Genomic DNA, 20,226 nt, shown 5'->3' on the forward strand with positions numbered 1-20,226 from the left:
GAAGGGAATGAGGCTATAATGGGTAATTTTTTTGGTATTTTGAGCAAAACACTTCATAGACATGTTTTTTATATATCTGAGACTATAATATATGCCTAACAATAGTTTGGGCTTTACCATTAAGGCCCAATGTGACATATCACAGTTCAGATATTTGACACTAGGGGGGGGTTACTTTTCATAAATGTGGTGTATTTAGTCAAAATTAGGTTTACAAGGTGAAAAGGACTTACAGCCTCCCACACACTGATATAGATATCTCACTGACTGTAATGAGGGAGAAGGAAAGAGAGTGAGGAGAGTGCTTGCGGAGTACATTGACCCTTACATGAAAGACAAGACTGTTCTTTTATTTTAATAAGGTTTTTTATTAATAACATTATTTATAAATGTGTACACAGTAAAAGGGAAAAAAATACCTTTACTAGCTAAAAAAAAAAGGCTTAAAAAAAAAGTGATTCTCCATTTGTACAAAGTCTGGTGGAGTTAAAAATAAAAATGTTTACAGACTTCCTTTGACCAAAAAGTGCTGTGAAAAAAAAAGAAGCTCACTGCTTTACTGCTCCTCCTCATCCAGTGACCGCCTGAATGAATATGGAGGAGATTGTTGCTGTGGGGTGTGTGGTACAGAGGGGTTTAATCTTGGTGTGGCCGTGTGTGGCCTTCGGGGTGGGTATGAGGGCACCTGGAAGTGTCCATATCCACTGTTGTTAGTATGAACTTGCATGAACTGGCTCATCAGGGAAAGGCCATTCTGTACAGTCACATTAATGTTGTCCATGGTGTTGTTCATACGATCCATGCTGGCTGCGCTGCGGCTGGTTGCTTCCTCCATTAAGTCCAACATCCGGCTTTTTAATCGCAGCTCTTCCTGCACCGCATGTTCAGCTGGAAGCTTCCTCTTCATGCGGTCACTTCTGTGGCCGTCCAGCCGTGCCTATAATAAACCAGAGAAAGTTTGAATTAATACACAATAGGACCATAGCCACCAGATAACAGAACACAAAAGGCATGTTGTGAAATAGCTCTCAATACATTTTACAAATAAAACAGCTCTAAATACTTTCTAATTTTACCAAGCTTAAACCGGTTCAGTTTTTCAGTGGAAGGTACTGCATCATAGTATATAGCAAGCCCTTTAAGATTGAAATCATGAACATACCTGGAGCAGATCCCTGCGATGACTCACAACCGCAGCAGTTGGCAGAGTTCCGTTGGATCTACTCGACTCTGGCAAATCCGTGGAATGCTCCAAACTCGGGGATGAACTTGGTCCGGGCGACGACTCTTCCATGTCGAACAAGTCCCCTTGTACCTGTTTTAGTTTCGCTGTAAGCTGGCCCTGTGAAATTGTGTTCTTCTCGTGAGGGAAATCTTTTTCAGTCGGGGTCCTCGGATATTGCGCCTGAAATAAGTCGGCTATCTCCGTATATTTAGGCTTGCAGGACTCCCAGTCTACATTATCCTGTATTTTTGTCGTCTTATACTCAAGTGTTACACTTAAAAGAAGTTCCACCTCGTCGTCGGACCACGAAAATAGCTCCTTTCTTGCGCGAATAACAGCCATCTTCGTTTGTTTGTTTTGTTTGTGCCTCACACACATCCGGGGGGGATCTTATACTCGCTGCTTTTGGTGTATTTTGTGGCGGAAGTTACAGCGCCACTTACAGTCCCGCCATATGTACTACAGCTTTCGAGCGGTCTCGTGTGGAAGTACAGCGCCACTTACAGTCCCAGCATATGTACTACAGAGTTTCCAGCGGCCTCGTTTGAACAGACACGTTAAATGAAACAAATGCATGTGAACGGAAGACTTTTTTGAATACGAATACTGTGCATAAAACGCAAACGGCCTCGTGTGAGCGGGGCCTAACTCTCTCCCCCCTCCCCCGTCGCACCTTCTAACAGAAGGTGATTTATTGCTCTTGGGGCAAAATATTCTGAAAGCCAAGACTTTGTTTATTTGAAATCAGATGAAAACAAACTGTAATGGACCCATGTTATTCATATTCTGAGTCATAAAGACTTTATTTAAAATAAACATTTATAACTAGTTTAGGTTGTTTGAGAGGTAATTGAAATAGCTAAGGGTGATGATCTGACTTGAAGTGTGTGTTTTCCTCCTCTTGGGTCAGTCTTTTCTTCCAAAAAGCTTGTGACAAGATGCTAAGTTAACAGGTATTCACTCAGAGGGGGGTCGGTGATTTATTGCTCTTGGGGCAAAATATTCTGAAAGCCAAGACTTTGTTTATTTGAAATCAGATGAAAACAAACTGTAACGGCCCATGTTATTCATATTCTGAGTCATAAAGACTTTATTTAAAATAAACATTTATAACTAGTTTAGGTTGTTTGAGAGGTAATTGAAATAGCTAAGGGTGATGATCTGACTTGAAGTGTGGTGTTTCCTCCTCTTGGGTCAGTCTTTTCTTCCAAAAAGCTTGTGACAAGATGTTAAGTTAACAGGTATTCACTCAGAGGGGGGTCGGTGAACCGGGCAGAGTTTTTCGCCGGTCAACGTGTGTGAAATTTTAAATCTTCCTTATTGAGTTTTAAAACAAATGAATAACGACTATATATTATAATAAAATAAACACCGGCTGTTGTTATGCCTGCTGTAATGTTAACTTACTCCATTCTCCGCTTAAGTAATTATGCCGTTACAAGCTTCATAGTTGTATTTATCATCTAAATTTGCCGAAACAAGTTTAATATTCTGAAAGCCAAGACTTTGTTTATTTGAAATCAGATGAAAACAAACTGTAACGGACCCATTTTATTCATATTCTGAGTCATAAAGACTTTATTTCAAATAAACATTTATAACTAGTTTAGGTTGTTTGAGAGGTAATTGAAATAGCTAAGGGTGATGATCTGACTTGAAGTGTGTGTTTTTTGCTCCTCCCGCTGCATCACAGCTACCATTCTTTAATTAGATGTTTGATAAGTGCATGCAGATCACATAGTAAAACACGTACACAGATACATTATTTTGTATTTTTATTAAATTTGACAATCTCAATTTCACTTTCCACTATGTCCACCGTTGTTTTTCACAACCAATGGCAGAACTTTATTGAGGCCTGCAATTAGTCGACTACAGGTCTCTTGGGTCAGTCTTGTCCTCCAAAAATCCTGTATCGCTTGCATCAGCTCCTGCTTCGAGCCTGGTTTAGCCTCCTTCCGAATGAAGTCTTTCATCAAGTGCCAGACCAACTCGATGGGATTCAAATCCGGAGATTCGGGTGGAGTTTTCACCCAGTTTATTCCCTCAGCCGCAATTGCAGCTGCTGCCGCGCTGTGTTTCGGGTCATTGTCTTGGAAGAAGCGGTGATTCGACCCAAAATGTCCCCTGATGTATGGACTTGCAGCTGCCTTGATGATACTGTTTTCGAAGTAAATTCTGTCCATGATTCCTTCAAAGATAACCAAAGGGCCTGGACCGTGGTGCGAAATCATTCCCCAGACATGCAACTTTATCGGATGTTTCGGTTGAGGCTTTGCAACAGAATGGTTCTTTCTGTTGAAACTGAGCCTTGCAAAGTGTTCCAGAGCTATTGTGGATTCATCCGTAAAAAGCACATCATGCCACGTTTCCCCAGACTCGATCCACTGGAGGGCTTGTCTCAGCCTTGCTTCTTTATTGTGATCTCTGATCATTGGAGTGAAACGGGTCCTGCCATATTTCCAGCCAAGTTTTCTCCTGGCCTTGCGGATGCTGCTGAGTCCTAGCGAAACCCCAAAGTCTGCCTGATTTTTCTGCTTTACAACATGAGCCGGGAGTTCGTCATCAGCCTTTGTCGCATTCTCGATCGCATTCACGATATTGCTGTAAAAGAAAAATACAAAAGCCATCAGGGAAATGCAGAACTGTCACATGTCAGCTGTTTACGATACGTGCTATACTATTAAATAAGGTAGGCTACTTACGGTTTGAGTTTTCTTGGACCTGAGCGGCGGGGTGGTTTCGCCTGGAAGTCATTTCGCAGAGTGCTTTGTGAAATTGCTATGCCAAGGCTTGCAAAATGTTCTTGAATTTCTCTTGTTGATTTTCCATTTGCCCGCATGACACGAACCTCCTGGGACTTCTCTCGGTTGATGCGCATCCTGGCTGTAATAGGCAATAGTGGATTCCAGAAGCCGGTTACGCAAATTAGTAGCCGACAAAAGTAGGTGCGGCTGTAGCTGTAGACGCACCAATAGAAATCCAGGTGCACGAACACCATGTACGATTCACAGATAAATAGAGTGCATAACTTGCTTTTGGCACAACGTCTTTTGTGAAGAAGAAGAAGAAGAACGCACATCCTTTATTTGTGAGAGAACTAAGAACTAAGAACTAATAATGGATTCCAACAACTTCTACGAGAGCCGGAGAAGAAAACTTCTTGCACAGGTGAGCTGACATAAATCGATTGTAAATAACCTATACTCTGCCCTTTAGACCTACTGTATGTGTGATTATTTGTTAATTTCACTTGTGCTTATGTCTAATTGTGTTATATTCTTTATTCCTAATTCCTATAGTCCGCCCCGCAGATGGACACTGCAAAAAAGGTGAAGCCGTCTCCTGCGATCAAAAAATCAAGCAAAGTCAGACTGGTTAAAAAGAAAGCGGTACGTACTATTGGCCCTCATTGTCAATCATTAATACTTACACCCAGGGGTTAAATTGGGATTTGATTTGGGGGCGGGGGGTCTCATTATTAGACCTTGAGGGCTATACTGTATATGAGGCCCTAAAGGAACTGCTCCATTATCTGTATCAAATGCACACATTGATGCCACCAAATGACACAATACAAATAGAAAGTATTAATTAGTTTTAACATATCGTTTTTGGAATACAAATGTGCGAGGGTGATGAAGTCAGAGCATCGTCCTATGTGCAGCCCCGGCCCAATTTAATCCCTGCTTACACCATCTCTCTGCTATAAAATATATTGTTTATTTCCATGTGACCACTGGTATTCATATTTTTTTTCTGTTTCCTATCAGGCCATCACACTTGCGCTGCTCCCGGTGGCTGTTTCATGTGAGGCTGGCGGATTGCCTGATGCAGAGATCCGGGCACTCAAAATCCGGTTGACCGCCACGGAGGCACAAGTGTTGGAGCTGACTGAAGAGCGGGCTGCAATGAGGTTGGAGCGGGCTGCCATGAGGTTGGCACAGCAGACTGCAGAGTCGGAGCGGGTTGCAATGACGTTGGCACAGCACTCTGCAGAGTCGGAGCGGGTTGCCATGACGTTGGCACAGCACACTGCAGAGTCGGAGCGGGCTGCCATGAGGTTGGAACTGGAGCAGCACCTGGACACACAGGTCCAATCCAGGCGAAGACTGTTTGAGTTACCTGTGGGAGACGCAGACCCACAGCCTCTGCAGCCAGAGGTGCCAATTCCAGCGGTCACTGGAAGCGGTCACTTACGGTCGGAAGCAATACCACGACCGTCGCACACACCTGATGCGCCCACCCTCCTCAGGGCAGTTTCCTCGGCTCGCGAGGACAAGTTCTTCGAGGACTGCTTTTGAAGTGGACAGCATCGCCCTGAGAAATTCGCGGGTGATATGTTCATGGCCATGTTGCCATTTGACTCATATGAGAACATGGTCAAAATCACCAACTGGAGTGGGAGCAAAGGGAAAATGCCTCTTCCCCTCAATGTGAGGCAGACACTTGAGTCCAGTGTCTCCCGTCGGTTCCCAGGCCTGACCACGGACCAGTGGCATAAAATTAGGAACCGGGTAAACGAGAGACTGAGGAGCCCAAGAAAAACGGATCCAGAAACACCTCGCCCTGGTTTCCACCACAGATAGGCATACTGTAGATAGGCCGCAGATAGGCATAGTTTGTTAAATATAGGACCATAAGATTAGGATTTATTGTAGATTATTTAGTTAAATAAAAGCATGGTGATGTTTTATAATATAAGATTAGGATTTATTGTAGATTAATTTGTTAAATAAAAACATGGTGATGTTTTATAATATAAGATTAGGATTTATTGTAGATTAATTTGTTAAATAAAAACATGGTGATGTTTTATAATATAAGATTAGGATTTATTGTAGATTAATTTGTTAAATAAAAACATGGTGATGTTTTGTAAATGTATGATCCTATCTGAAAAAATATTAATACTCCTAAAATAAATGGTAGACATATCAAATTGTTTCCTCTTTGTATTTGTTTTATTATTTTCTCATCTGTGATGGATAAAGAAAGTAATCCAAAAGTAATCTAAAAGTAATCTGATTACGTTACTTTTTTAAAACACGTAACTGTAACTTTATTCGGATGCTTTCAGAGCCATGTATTCAGTAATCAGTAACTGATTACATTTACAAAGTAACCCTCCCAACCCTGTTCATAAAGTGTTTCTAGGATTTCTAAACGAACTATTACAGCTGTCACTACCCGATCCGTTCGCCTGCCCGATCGGTACCGCGCATGTGCGAGATGGTCCGCCGTATTGCACAACTCCGTACGGCAACCCAACTAGGACATTTGACACAGTGGCTTTTGGCAAAGCACACAAAGAAAACAAAAAAAACCGAGAGAGATGAGTTATTGTTATTACAACGTGACTTCACCCATTATTTAACAACTATTTTAATTGGGTTCTTTTATTTGGGGTTAAGTACATTGTCAGAATAAGTGAGAAATGGATTTAACTTCTGTTAGACAGCTATCATACTGAATACATATGTATGCAAAAATGTATGGCATTAATATCCTAATCCTAACTCACCTAATTAACTAACAACTAATAATTAACTCACCTAACTCACCTAATAAGATCATAAGACTCGCGCATGCGCAATGCATATTCGCATATTGGCCAGCCGTCTAGACGGTCTAGACGTCAAGTGTCCTAGTTGGGTTGCCGTACGGAGTTGTGCAATATGGCGGACCATCTCGCACATGCGCATAACATGCGCACATGCATAACATCTCGCACATGCGCATAACAACATGGTGATGTTTTGTAAATGATTACATGTCTTATTTAGCACAGACTATGATCCAGACTATGATCCTATCCGTGACATATGGATCTTAACAAAGATCCGCTATACATTAGTACCAGACATACTGTACATTGTGATGATTGACATTATTCACCCACGGATCTATGGGTTGGGGTATTGTTCCGCACGGACATTTTAGTGAACCAGACCAGCTGTTTCCGACGGGTCTTCGCTTCCCGGGCATGAAGTTGTTTACAAGTTTGTTCAGATGCTAAATAAAAGTTTAGCTTGTACTTTTGATACCCCGCCTCCGACTCCCGTCTCTCGGCGATGTCGAACATTGAAAAGTCCTTATAAAATCTCTGTTATTAGATCAGTACTTTTCTTATATGACTATTATTGACTTGAACACTGAGAATGTATTTATTAACTTCAGACATTTGAAATATTTGAAATCAGATGAAAACAAACTGTAACGGACCCTGCCGTGTTATCTATGATTACTATGCCTTACTGTACATTCATAATTTCAAAACATTCAAAAGCATTAAATAAAAAGTCATGAAAGAGATAAGGAGGAGAAAAGCTTTAAGGAAGTCATTGTGGGGAAAAATAACACCCATCCTGATCGTTTCAATGAAGTTGAATACAGAATATTCATATTTGTCAGTGATTTCATGTCAATTCGGCGAACATAAACATCAATGATGATGATTAAATTAGGATTAAAAATCGGGAGAGCCGGCTCGTTCGTTTTTTTCGACTAAACAACATTATTTTGTTAAATAACAACATGGTGATGTTTTGTAAATGATTACATGTTTTATTTAGCACAGACTATGATCCTATCCGTGACATATGGATCTTAACAAAGATCCGCTATACATTAGTACCAGACATACTGTACATCCAGTTAGTCGAAGACTCCACACATGACTCCAGTGTGGAACTCCACTGCACCCCCTGGTGGATCAATGATCCATTGCAGCTGGCTTCACAATAATTAAATGTATTTATCACAGGGGCGGTATCAAGTCAGACTGGGGGCCGGCCGGCCATCACGGAACGTGCACGAACCAATCACGACCCTCGCGTTTTAAACTGTCCAAAATAAGACGCTCCATCTGTATGTATTGAATGCCTATGTGAAGCACTTTGAATTGTGATCTTAAAATGTGATCTACAAATAAACTAACCTTGAACCTTGACCCTTGAACCTTTGTCTCTCCCTTGTTTATGTAACCAGTAAATATTGTATTAATGATTCCATGTACATATTAATTAAACCCTAATGGGGTGTATTAAGTACAACCCGGTATCACGGCAAGACGTGAACATGTGACGATTTACCATGCTGAGAGACGTGAAGATGTCACGATTTCGTCCCTTCAAACGTGACAGTTACACGGTATTGTTAACATGGCCCAACCAGTAGAGAAATACCCGGAAATGCCAAGCAAATGCTCTACCATGACGGTCGGTTGTTATTGTCAATATTAATATAATAATGATTTATTTTTTAATAGTCACACTCGATTTCGCCGATTTTCTTGTTGCCCCAGCTGGTCGACAACTCTTTTAGCAGAAACAAAGGCTACATTAATGTATTAGAGATGGCAAATACGGATCCTTTTACGGACTCAGGGTCTTCTGAGTCAGTCATTGAAGAGATCCGGATCATACGAGTCATTTGAGTCATATGAGTCAGCATCACCAAGACCGTAGAAATCCTATCGGTGAAACCGAAAAGTTGTTGCATTTCACAAGCATATTATTATTCCATATATTTTGAATATATATATATATATTTGTTTATATATATATGTAATATCTGCATGTATATTTTCTATTTCGACATGTATATTTTATATTTTATTTTATTTTTCTTTCTATTCTTGTATATTTTGTAGTTTTGTTTTATTGTAAAATGCCTTTTATGCTGCTGTAACAACAACAATTTCCCAATTTGGGATCAATAAAGTACTATCTATCTATCTATCTATCTATCTATCTATCTATCTATCTATCTATCTATCTATTAAACTGACGTTATATTAACCTCCGCTACACAGTGTATTTTGCTTTAATAAAAAATGTTGATCACAAAAAAAAGGGTTATTTTGCGATTTGGCAAATCTGAGTCTGCTGTTGACTCGTGCATGAGGACGAGTCTGCTGGATCTCTGGATCTGCTGCTATATACGGCTCCGAGTCCGCACGAGTCTGATCCGCTGTGTGTTGCAGAACAGTGAGTCAGGATTTGCGAATCTGAGTCTGCTGTTGACTCGTGCATGAGGACGAGTCTGCTGGATCTCTGGATCTGCTGCTATATACGGCTCCGAGTCTGCACGATTCTGCTCTGCTGTGTGTTGCACAGTGAGTCAGGATTTGCGAATCTGAGTCTGCTGTTGACTCGTGCATGACGACGAGTCTGCTGGATCTCTGGATCTGCTGCTATATGGTTACGGCTCCGAGTCCGCACGAGTCTGCTCTGCTATGTCAGGATTTGCGAATCTGCGAATCTGCGAGTCTGCGAGTCTGCTGTTGACTCGTGCATAATATAGCGCGGGAGCCGGGTGCTGGAGGAGGGGCTATGCTCGTGCACATGACGAGTATGGATCTCTGGATCTGCTATGCTATTACGGTTAGGAGCCGTCGGCTCCTCTGAGTCCCCACGAGTCTGCAGGAAGTTTCAATGATCCGCGTCCCCTCCCCTGAGCCAAACGATAACTTCTGGCAGCTATCCATACTTGCTAAAGGCTAGGCAGATGGACTGGGGTACGTTGTAATGTGATTTTACATGTTATAAAGAGAGTAGCGAGTGACGCAATTTATAGTTTTAATTTGTACGTCACACCAAGTGTGGGACTCAAGGACTCGGGTTAATGGAGAGGGGAGACTCGTCACGACCAGCTCATTTCTAGGATCCGGGTTAATGATCCGGATGAATCAGGACTCGCCCATCTCTATAATGTATTGAATCGATGTTAATCCATGTGTGTGGAATTAACGGACGTGACGTTGTGCGATTGCGTTGCCAGGCAACAGTTTGGGTTCATGTTAATTTACCAACTCTTCAACTAGAACCGTAGTTATATATATATCTATCTAATATCTAATAATAAAAATAATAAAATTCAATAACGTGCTTTAACCAGTAGGTGTCCCTTTCTATCAGCTGTGCACCGTTATGGCGTAAATACAGCCTATCTACCAATTGGATCAAATATAAAAGTCAGCCGAATTAGTGTTGATACTGCAAGGAGACGTATTGTGTGAAAAGAAATGTAAGATGTTGTTTAATTGCTGATATATTTATGATCCACGTCACGTTTTCAGTTTTGGCGGCAGTGCTTCCTGTTTGTCCAGAAGTCTTCTCATCAGGGCTCTATAAATAGCGAACTACGGCATATATGTCATATTTAATGCAGCCGAACCGTGTATTACAATGCCGTTATGTGATGACTTTCAAAGAGAAAAGCAAGCACACTCGGAATAAAGTATTATTATTATTTTTTTTTTATGTTTTCGGATTTCACATCGCATAAACACCATATCCCAACGTGCATTGCGGCTAAACCATCCAATCACCGAGCTGAGGATCTTGCCTACTAGTGATGGGAATTATGGCTCTTTGAAGGGAGCCGGATCTTATGGCTCCGTTCCTTTCAAAGAGCCGTTCAAAAGAGCCGTTCAAAAGAGCCGTTTTTTTAAGGTTACTAGGTTTATCTGCAAAATAATCACCAGGATAATGATTGCCAGACCTAATGTCAATAATCGGCATTGTAAACATGACACAAGGTGGCGCCATATCCATGTCATTCATGTCAGTGAATGTACTTTGAATTTACCCTCTGTATGTGTTAAGTAAATAAAGTTGCCTTGCCTTGAATGAAATTCATGCAACTCTTAATATTAGATACTGTGTTTTTAAGTGGCGATGGAGATTATTTGTTGACCCTGCTTTAAAGGATATTTTTGCCTTTACAAATGGTGCGCTTTATCACTGCCTGGGTTTTGGTTGAAGTGCATCCAAATGCTGCTGCGTTTTCGCGTTTGGCTCATTTTCCATCCGAAAAACACGTCGTCTCCCTGTCCTGTACCACTTGTTATGATTTCTCTCTCGCGCGTATTCCGTTAAGACCCACCCCATCTCACTCCTCGTGCTGAAACCTACCAATCAGAGTAGTGGCGGGTCTTCACAGAATACGTTTGGGGAACAAAATCAAGCTTTTGAAAAGGCGAGTGGATTTTGGCAGGCAGTGAGTGCGGACCGTGCGGACCAACGATTGAACGATAACAAGAACGGCTCTCACCAAGTAGGACTCGGTTCCCCTCGTTCGTACCAGAGAGCCGTTCAAAAGAATCGGCTCGTTCGCGACCGACACATCACTATTGCCTACGTCTGTTTCCGGTATAGAGAGGCGAAGTCCCGCCCTTCTACTTCCGCCCCATGGGACCTTATTTCGGAAAAATTCTGTATTGAAGTCAATGGAGAGAGAAAGATTATCTTTCGATCCCGTTTGAATTGTGCCACGAATTACACATATGATGTTTGTCAATCTTAAAAAATAATTTCCATGTCAAAAAAGTCACAGTTTGTCGTAAAACTGTTGAAATATAAGACTATGAAAAATACGCAACTAGAAAGACTACAAATCCCAGAGTCGCGTAAGTGATGTCATTAACGTTACACATTACACTCGTGTTACTCACCGAAACCTTGTAAAGCCGGTCCCGCATGCTGGCTCTTACGGAACCGACTAACTCCCCTTTTGTGTATGTAAAGCTTTTAATACTTTTTGCCTCATTCTGAAAGAAAGAGGTGAAATGTGCCAACGTGACGGCCATCTTGGTGTTGGTGACGTGTGCGAGACCAGAGATGTAGTTCATTGAGCGTTTCACACAAAAAAATGTGTTACTTCACAGTTTTAGAACACATTTTAATTTTTTTGACTTGCAAAATTATCTTTTAAATTGACAAACATCATATGTGTAATTCGTGGCACAATTCAAACGGGATCGAAAGATAATCTTTCTCTCCCCATTGACTTCAATACATAATTTTTCCGAAATAAGGTCCCATGGAGGTCCCCCGGAAAGGGAGGGACTTTGCCTCTCTATTGTTTATGACGAATGTATTTAGTTATACACACATTCCTTCACATTTACATTTAAATTTACATTAAAGTATTTCGTGAGGCATTCTAAAATGTTTTTAAATATAACTACGGTTCTAGTTGAAGAGTTTGTAATTCAACATGAACCCAAACTGTTGCCTGGCAACGCAATCCCACAACTTCACGTCCGTTAATACCACACACATGGATTAACATCAATTTAATACATTAATGTAGCCTTTGTTTCTGCTAAAAGAGGTGTCGACCAGCTGGGGCAACAAGAAAATCGGCGAAATCGAGTGTGACTATTAAAAAATAAATCATTATTATATTAATATTGACAATAACAACCGACCGTCATGGTAGAGCATTTGCTTGGCATTTCCGGGTATTTCTCTACTGGTTGGGCCATGTTAATAGAGATGGCAAATCCGGATCCTTTTACGGACTCGGAGTCTTCTGAGTCAGTCATTGAAGAGATCCGGATCATACGAGTCCTTTGAGTCATATGAGTCAGCATCACCAAGAGCGTAGAAATCCTACCGGTGAAACCGAAAAGTTGTTGCATTTCACGAGCATATTAAAATAACGTTACATCAACCTCCGCTACACAGTGTCTTTTGCTTTAATAAAAAATGTTGATCACAAAAGAAAAGGGTTATTTTGCGATTTTGCGAATCTGAGTCTGCTGTTGACTCGTGCAGCCGTCTTCGTTGCCCCAAACACCGCCACCCCTCGGCGGCCCGCAAGTGCCAGAGGACCTCGGCAAAACAGAGCCTGCCCAGGTATATTTAAACAAGTTCCCAACTCCCCTGTACAGTGGGGTAAGGCGCTCATTTTGCAGCTCATGCTTTAAAAACAGAGATTGGCTTGAATTTCCTGTATAAAAGATGCCATCTTCTGCTATGCCTGTAGATATTTCGGTTCAAATACATCTAACTCAGATGCCTCCACCACCACAATTGTACCAGAGTACCAAACGCTGTCTCCTGGTACTCATCTGAGTAACTCACTAAAAATGAAATACTATATGACAGTAAAACAAGAATAGAGTTTAAAATAAAATGTGTAAAATATCCATAAAGAAAAAGTAAATCTGTTTACAGTTCTGTTTCATATGGGTGTTGAGAGATGTATCCATAGATCTCTTCATTTTGCTCTCAAAGTGCACCAGATTGATGCATATAACTTCAATATTTAAAGAAAAATCTTCCCGGGGGAGCATGCCCCCGGACCCCCCTAGAGGGTGTCAGGTCCACTCCCCACTTATAGAAATAGCACTTTACCCCTGCACCCCCTCTAATCTCAGATGCACCCTGAGTCATTTTGTTTAAGTACAATGAGCCTTTCTAAAATATACAGTAAAGAGACAAACCCACCAGCATTATAGGATATACTATGACTTTGAGCCAAATTCTTGTTTTTGGGCTGTATAAATAAATTGACTTGATTTAGTTTGTGTCCTTCCTAACAGTAACACGCTCTATCATCAGTTTCTGTTGTGAGTGTGTGTATTTGTGAGTAAGCACAAACATTCAAACTTACATCTCTTCAATCATTACATCTGGTTTCCACAACAAATGAGCAGGAACAATTACATTTCTAATTCCACAAAATTCATCTGGATCCCAATGTATGTCAGGATCTCTCCAACTCTACAGAGAAAAACAAAGAAGGAAGGGGATCCGGAAGAAAGGAAGGTAGAAGGGGGAGAAAGAGAAATAAAAACTGAAAAGATGCAGTTAAATGAAAATAACTTTCACCAATGATGATGATGTGACTGCTGTCTTTCTCAAAGCAAACTCACCATATAAATCAGTATGTTCGAAACCAAAGTCTGGTCAATCTCTCTCTGTAAGCAAAGAAATGTGTGAAAATGGGCAGCACAATTAACATTTCACTCTGACAGTTTGGATATAAAATAAATTCAAGTGGTGATCAGGTGAGACTTGCCAAACAAGTTAGGTAGAAGGACATGCACATATGTAAACCAAATGTAGTTAGTGCTGTATAAACCTGATGAGACTACAAAGCTGCATTAAGTCCTGTGAGTCAAAGGTTACAAAACACTTGTGCTTCACAGTATTTGATGTTGTTAGCCTTTAGACCTCTGGAGTAGGCCACAGGGCACTCTAACATAATATTATGCAGTTTGGCATATACAGGAAATTTGAGGGCACCAAGTATAGATGAGAGCCAATCAGAAGCAACAGAGTTCAGCCGTGTATGCAAGTGTATTTGTACTACTCAGATTTCTTAGCAGGGGAAGTATACTTTTAAAACCAGAAGTCTTTCCCATAATCTTCTGAGTGAATTTGTTACATTATTTTAGGTGTTATATGCTTCCATCAGTATGGATGGCAATAAGTGGTGTAAGCTATTAAAGCGCAAGCACATGGCTTTTTCCTTGAGGCAGTTGGTACCAGAACCACTTTTGTGTCAGTACAAAATGATTAGCGTGCTATGTAGAAATGTACAGTATGTTGAGGTGTTATTTTGTTCCTTTTGTATTAGCTTACCCTACATTTTAGTTTGATGTCACTGATACCAATTGCTTTTTTCTCTTTATTTTTTACCGTGTGTTTACAGGGTTTGATCATATTGTATTTTATTTTGTTTATTTATTGAGATAAGAGTTGCATCCACAGCAAAAAAAAACGTGTTCCTGGGCACATGGCCTTAATTTCCATAAAAAAGAAAAAACGTACCCTACTTGACGGGATCGAATATTATCAATAAAACAAAGCTTAATTAAAAAACTTACCACATCTAGAATGCCTCGGACTGATATAAAAAGTAATACTTCTGTATGATTGCGGGGGTCTCCAGGTCGAACCATTGAGTACAACTCCTTATTTTGGGTCAGGTTCAGGTAGTTCAAAAGATTACGATTACGGCAGGTAACAGCAGAATCCCTGGGTTCTATTGGGATGATAACAAGACAATACCTCTGTCAGAAAGGTACCTCTTTCAGTTAAACCATCCAAATGTTACCATGATCTCCATCAGCCAGTCATGTAGTTGCTGTCTGTCAATTTAGCCTTTTTACTACACCCTAAATATGTTTAGTCAACATAGCTGGTGCCAAAGTTGAGCTCATCAGAAAACCACTCTATATCACATGCAGAGCTTCAGCATCTTCCTCATCTCATCATCACCAGTGTTGGACTCCACAGGGGGTTAAGTACTCTACTTACGGCTTTATCAAATCCGGTATAATGTGATCTTAATGCCAGCCACTATCCAAACGTACTTTTACTTCTGTTCACATGTTCGCAAAAACATGTGACTCTTGCAAATAAGTCTTGTCTTATTGACATATCTGTAGGTCACTGAAAGGTCATCATTAGAATTTATAAATAAGATTAATTATTTTATACATTTACACACTTATCTATCAGTTTTATTACCTTAAGACAAAAACTGCGTTAAACTTATCCAGTGCTGACAACAGACAAGTGTAATCATTTTTTTAAAGACTTACATGAATAAAGTAGAATAACACATGATTACTGTGTACTTACTTTTACTGTCATTATTGCCCTTATCCTTATCGGAGAGTTGGCCATTAAGCTCTTGTTGTTCTGAGTTATTGAATGTTTCTCCACCTGACAGAAGCAAAGTATACAGCTCTTAAAGTGATTCAAATGCAGCAGGTTAAAGTGCTGTGTGTCATGATCTGTTTATTTTCTGTTATTTTTTAATAATCACAGTCTGTCAGTTTCCTGTTTTACTTTGAAAGGTGTTCACCCCCTGTCTCATGTCTGCATTTGCTTCCTGTCTCTGTGTTTTCCCTGTCTCATTGGGTGTTTCTCAATGTCGAGGAAGGCTCCTCCAGAGCCACTATTTCAAGGATGCTACGTCATCGAGTCCCGCCGAAGGACTGTTCCAATGTCCAGGATGCTTGGAATTCTACCGAGGACTGAATCCTTCGTTGCGGGACATTTTCGAGGCTGGTCTTAAAATCCCCACAATGCTTTGCGCACGGACCAATTTCCCAAATCTTTGGCGGAAAGTGTAAGGCGGGGCCTCTCATATGAAGCACACCTGCACACTTGCTAGCCCGTTCCATTCTTCGTTCTCCGAATGCCAGGAAGGATTCTTGCCTAGCCTCTGATGGACCTGACTCGACATTGAGAAACACCCATAGTGTTCACCTGCTGGCCCTGTGTTTCTCCTCCCCTCTCCAGCTGTGTCTTGTCTTGTGATTTCCCTTGTGTATTTAGTCTTGCTTGCCCTTGTCAGTTTGTTGTCGTTTTCTGGATTTCCCTGGTCTAGCCTCCTGTGTCTCCTGAGTGTTCCCGGTTTGTTCTCGTTTTGTTTGTTACTTTTCCTTTTGTTCCTCCTCACCTGCTCCTGCCCTTTTTGATGCTTTACTAGCTTTTAATTAAAGTGGACCTATCATGCTATATTTGAATAATATAGTGTAGGACCATACCTATATAAGGCATATTTATACTTTTTTTTTTTCAAAATACCAAACAGATCATGCATTTTAGCCATGCCTCATTTTGCTCAATTTGACAATTTCTAGCTCTGTTTTTGCAAGGGCAGATTCTGTGAGAACAGCACCATCTACTGGCCTGGCATATGTACTACAGCGTCTCCAGCGCTTTCGAACGGCAATGGCCGTGGCGGTCTCCTCCTGATTGGTGGAGTTGCCCCAATAGCCGTAGCGCCACCGTCCTGACGTCAGGACAGTGTTCAAATCTGGATCAGTTTTTATCAGATCCGTTGCAGCCCCTTTTTTAGAGATTTGGGTATGGGGGAAAATAGAGAGGGTTGTGTTTTCTGACACTTGGTGAGTTTCCTGGAACACCGGGGACACATATTCATGTATAAAAGACGTACAAAAGTGCATTTTGCATGATAGGTCCCCTTTAATAAAAGCTTGCCTTCTGTTTGTATCCCCACACCTGCCTCCCTGTTTGTACTGCTTTTGGGTCCGCACTCCAAAACACTGACATTGTGTTTTTAGCTTTTAATAACAGTAACACAATCTTTTCATTTTCATCTTTTGACAGATATAAATATCGAGGATCAGTAAATCTAATTACTCAACACATTTTCTCAGGGATATTTAAAATCTATTAATAAGACTAATGCTTTATATATTTAATTACTTAAATACATTACATACTTGCTTCAAAGCTGTGATTTGATGTGAGATCATCCTGAAGCTCTAGTATCTCTGTGGTATTCCAGGAACTTCCACCTGACAGAAAAGTGTATACCGCTCTACAATCAGTATTTTGTCCATGCACACACACAAACTGCTTTCCCACAAAACATTTTGAAGTGCATCTGCAGATATCATTTGGTTTAACTGATTTTGAGATAACCATTTCCTAAATGTTTTACCCTACAAAGAAGGTACATGGGATTTGTGGAGCTCACTTCACTGTAAATGGTAATTCAAAAAATCTAAATCCACTCCTCTTTCCAGGAACAGCATAATGGTTACGTCAGACATCATGCATTCTCAAGACACCAAGTTTAGTTTCTTTATAATATTGTTCTGTTTGCTGTTCACACCATTAACATATCTTTAATTACTACACAAAAGACTGCTTTGAATTATACAATGCGGTAAACAGACAAGTGTATTACTTTTCAAGACTTCTATATATATAATAAATAGAAGAACACGTAATTACTGTGTCGTTTTTTCCCCTTTACATACGCTTGTTATTGTCGTCCTTTGAGTTATTTTTGGTACTTCCACCTGACAGAAAAAAGTATACAGCTAGAAAAGTGATTCAAATGAAGCCGGTTAAATTGTTGTGTAACTGTTAGGAAAAAGAGAATAGAGCTCTACATTTAATATTATGTTCATGCACACAAATGGTAGTTTTTTAACTAAAGCAACTTCTCTTGCAGGGACATACCTGCTACTCTGAATAATCCACATACTACGCCGGGAAATTATGAAAGAGTTGGAAGATAGTTTTTTGTTGTTAATAGATGTTGCTTGTACTTTCTTTTTTAAAATTCTGTATCACAAAACAAACCTTCATTCCCCTCAATTATATTGGAGTGGCAACAGAAACGTCCCACCTGCATGCAACATATAGAATTGTTCTTACCTGTGAGGAGGAGCAGAAAGAGGAAACCGGTAAACATCCTGACTGGGAGAGGTGAGCAAAGTAAATGAGCATCCCTGTCCTTTTTGTGTTATTGTAGTCGTAGAGATATTATTTCTACTGGAAGAGGGACGGGCAATTGATTGACCAAATTGTCTTTTTTTTGACTGGTTAGTCTAATGATAGAAACTCACTAATGCAGCAAGGCTTCCAGGAACTGCAAACCATTTCAACACTCAGCCCTCTGTGGTTAACCCTTGTATGGTGTTCGGGTCTGTGGGACCCGTTTTCATTATTTATCTAAAGAAAAATAATATCATCAATTATTTTTTCAAGGTCACACTCAATGGCCATGGCTCATTATCTGTGAGGAACATATATCAGAACACATTTTCAATGACCACCCACTGTACACCCCCCCTACACATTTACATTACATACAGGGTGTTCGGGTCCACTGGACAAAAGTGTGGAAATTGTACCTGTGTACCTGTGTACCTGTGTACCTGTGTACCTGTGTACCTGTGTACCTGTGTACCTGTGTACCTGTGTGTGTGTGTGTGTGTGTGTGTGTGTGTGTGCGTGCGTGCGTGCGTGCGTGCGTGCGTGCGTGCGTGCGTGCGTGCGTGCGTGCGTGCGTGTGTGCAGTTACACTTACATTTCCTCAATAGTGATATATGGTATCCACAACACTTCAGCAGGATGAGAAACATTATCAATTCCACAAAACTGATTTGGATCCCAGGATATGTATTCATTGTGCCACCTCTACAGAGGAAAAGAGAAACATGATCCACGGTAACATAATAAATATAATATATCGTTTAAATGGAAAAACATTTCCACACAAAAGTTCCTTCAGGATTCATCACAGCACTCACCATGACAGTCCAAACATAAGGGATGCGTTTCTGGTCTTTCTCAACCTGTGAACAAATAAATAACGAGTATATGTTAGGTCTGATTAGGGCTAAAGTGAGTTTAAAGAGGTAACCCGGTGAAAGTTGAAAATAATAAATTATATTATTCGTAATACATGACAACCTGCAGAAGTTGTCCCCTGGTACGGCATAGTAATACACACTTGTTTACATTACATTTGGTGACTTAGGCTCAATTAAAGGTAAATATTACGAAAGCTAATATGATTACTTTTTCCTTATGTTCCAGCTAAATGTTAATCAATTATGTCAAACTGCCATATTTGTAATGTTAATTAGTTTATTATAGACACACGTATATGTGGGGGAAACTTCTGAAGCAATTGGAGACAGGACTCGGAGAGACACGAGGAGAGCTGGAGCTTTGATGGCAAACACTGACGGTTTATTTGGAGCTTCGGCCGGAGAATTCACAAGACATGTCACGGGCCCAACCCGGTATCACGGCAAGACGTGAACATGTGACGATCTACCATGCTGGGAGACGTGAATATGTCACGGTTTCGTCCCTTCAAACGTGACAGTTACACGGTATTGTTAACATGGCCCAACCAGTGGAGAAATACCCGGAAGTGCCAAGCAAATGGTCTACCGCGCCTATTGGTCGGTTTTTATTGTCAAAAAGAGATGTTTTTCATTTATTTTTGAATCGTCACACTTGATTTCGCCGATTTTCTTGTTGCCCTAGCTGGTCGACACCTCTTTTAGCAGAAACAAAGGCTATATTAATGTATTAAATCGATGTTAATCCATGTGTATGGATCATAGACTGGTGTGGATGTGGAATTAACGGACGTGACGTTGTGCGATTGCGTTGCCAGGCAACGCAATTTACAAACTCTTCAACTAAACCCTAATTATATTTTAAAACATTTTAGAAGGCCTCACGAAATACTTTAATGTAAATTAAAATGTAAATGTGAAGGGATGTGTGTAATGTGGTGATTGACATTATTCACCCACGGATCTATGGGTTGGGGGTATTGTTCTGCACGGACATTTTAGTTAACCGGACTTACTGTTGATGTGAAATCCGAAAAAAAAAAAAACGTTATACACCATAACGGTGCACAGCTGATATAAAAGGACGTTTTTAAAGATATTACTGATTTTC

The 20,226-nt window shown here is 40.6% G+C and overlaps 1 protein-coding gene and 1 pseudogene across 1 annotated transcript; both read right to left on the bottom strand.

Annotated features, from left to right (window-relative positions):
- Window positions 1-20,226, bottom strand: part of LOC117473388 — a 38,767-nt pseudogene that overhangs the window by 10,535 nt on the left and 8,006 nt on the right.
- LOC117473792 lies at window positions 430-1,661 on the bottom strand. Its single transcript, XM_034119669.1, has 2 exons — window positions 1,163-1,661; window positions 430-937 (listed from the first exon to the last, which is right to left on the bottom strand). The coding sequence occupies exons 1-2, from the start codon at window positions 1,601-1,603 to the stop codon at window positions 557-559; spliced, it is 822 nt and encodes a 273-aa protein (XP_033975560.1). The 5' UTR covers window positions 1,604-1,661; the 3' UTR covers window positions 430-556.

The sequence above is a fragment of the Trematomus bernacchii genome, unplaced genomic scaffold (assembly GCF_902827165.1).
Source record: "Trematomus bernacchii unplaced genomic scaffold, fTreBer1.1, whole genome shotgun sequence".
NCBI lineage: Eukaryota > Metazoa > Chordata > Actinopteri > Perciformes > Nototheniidae > Trematomus > Trematomus bernacchii.

Coding starts and splice junctions, on each gene's coding strand:
- LOC117473792 (XM_034119669.1), bottom strand. CDS start 1,603: ATGTGTGTGAGGCACAAACAAAACAAACAAACGAAGATGGCTGTTATT. Junction 938..1,162: donor ATCGCAGGGATCTGCTCCAG/GTATGTTCATGA, acceptor GGTTTATTATAG/GCACGGCTGGACGGCCACAG.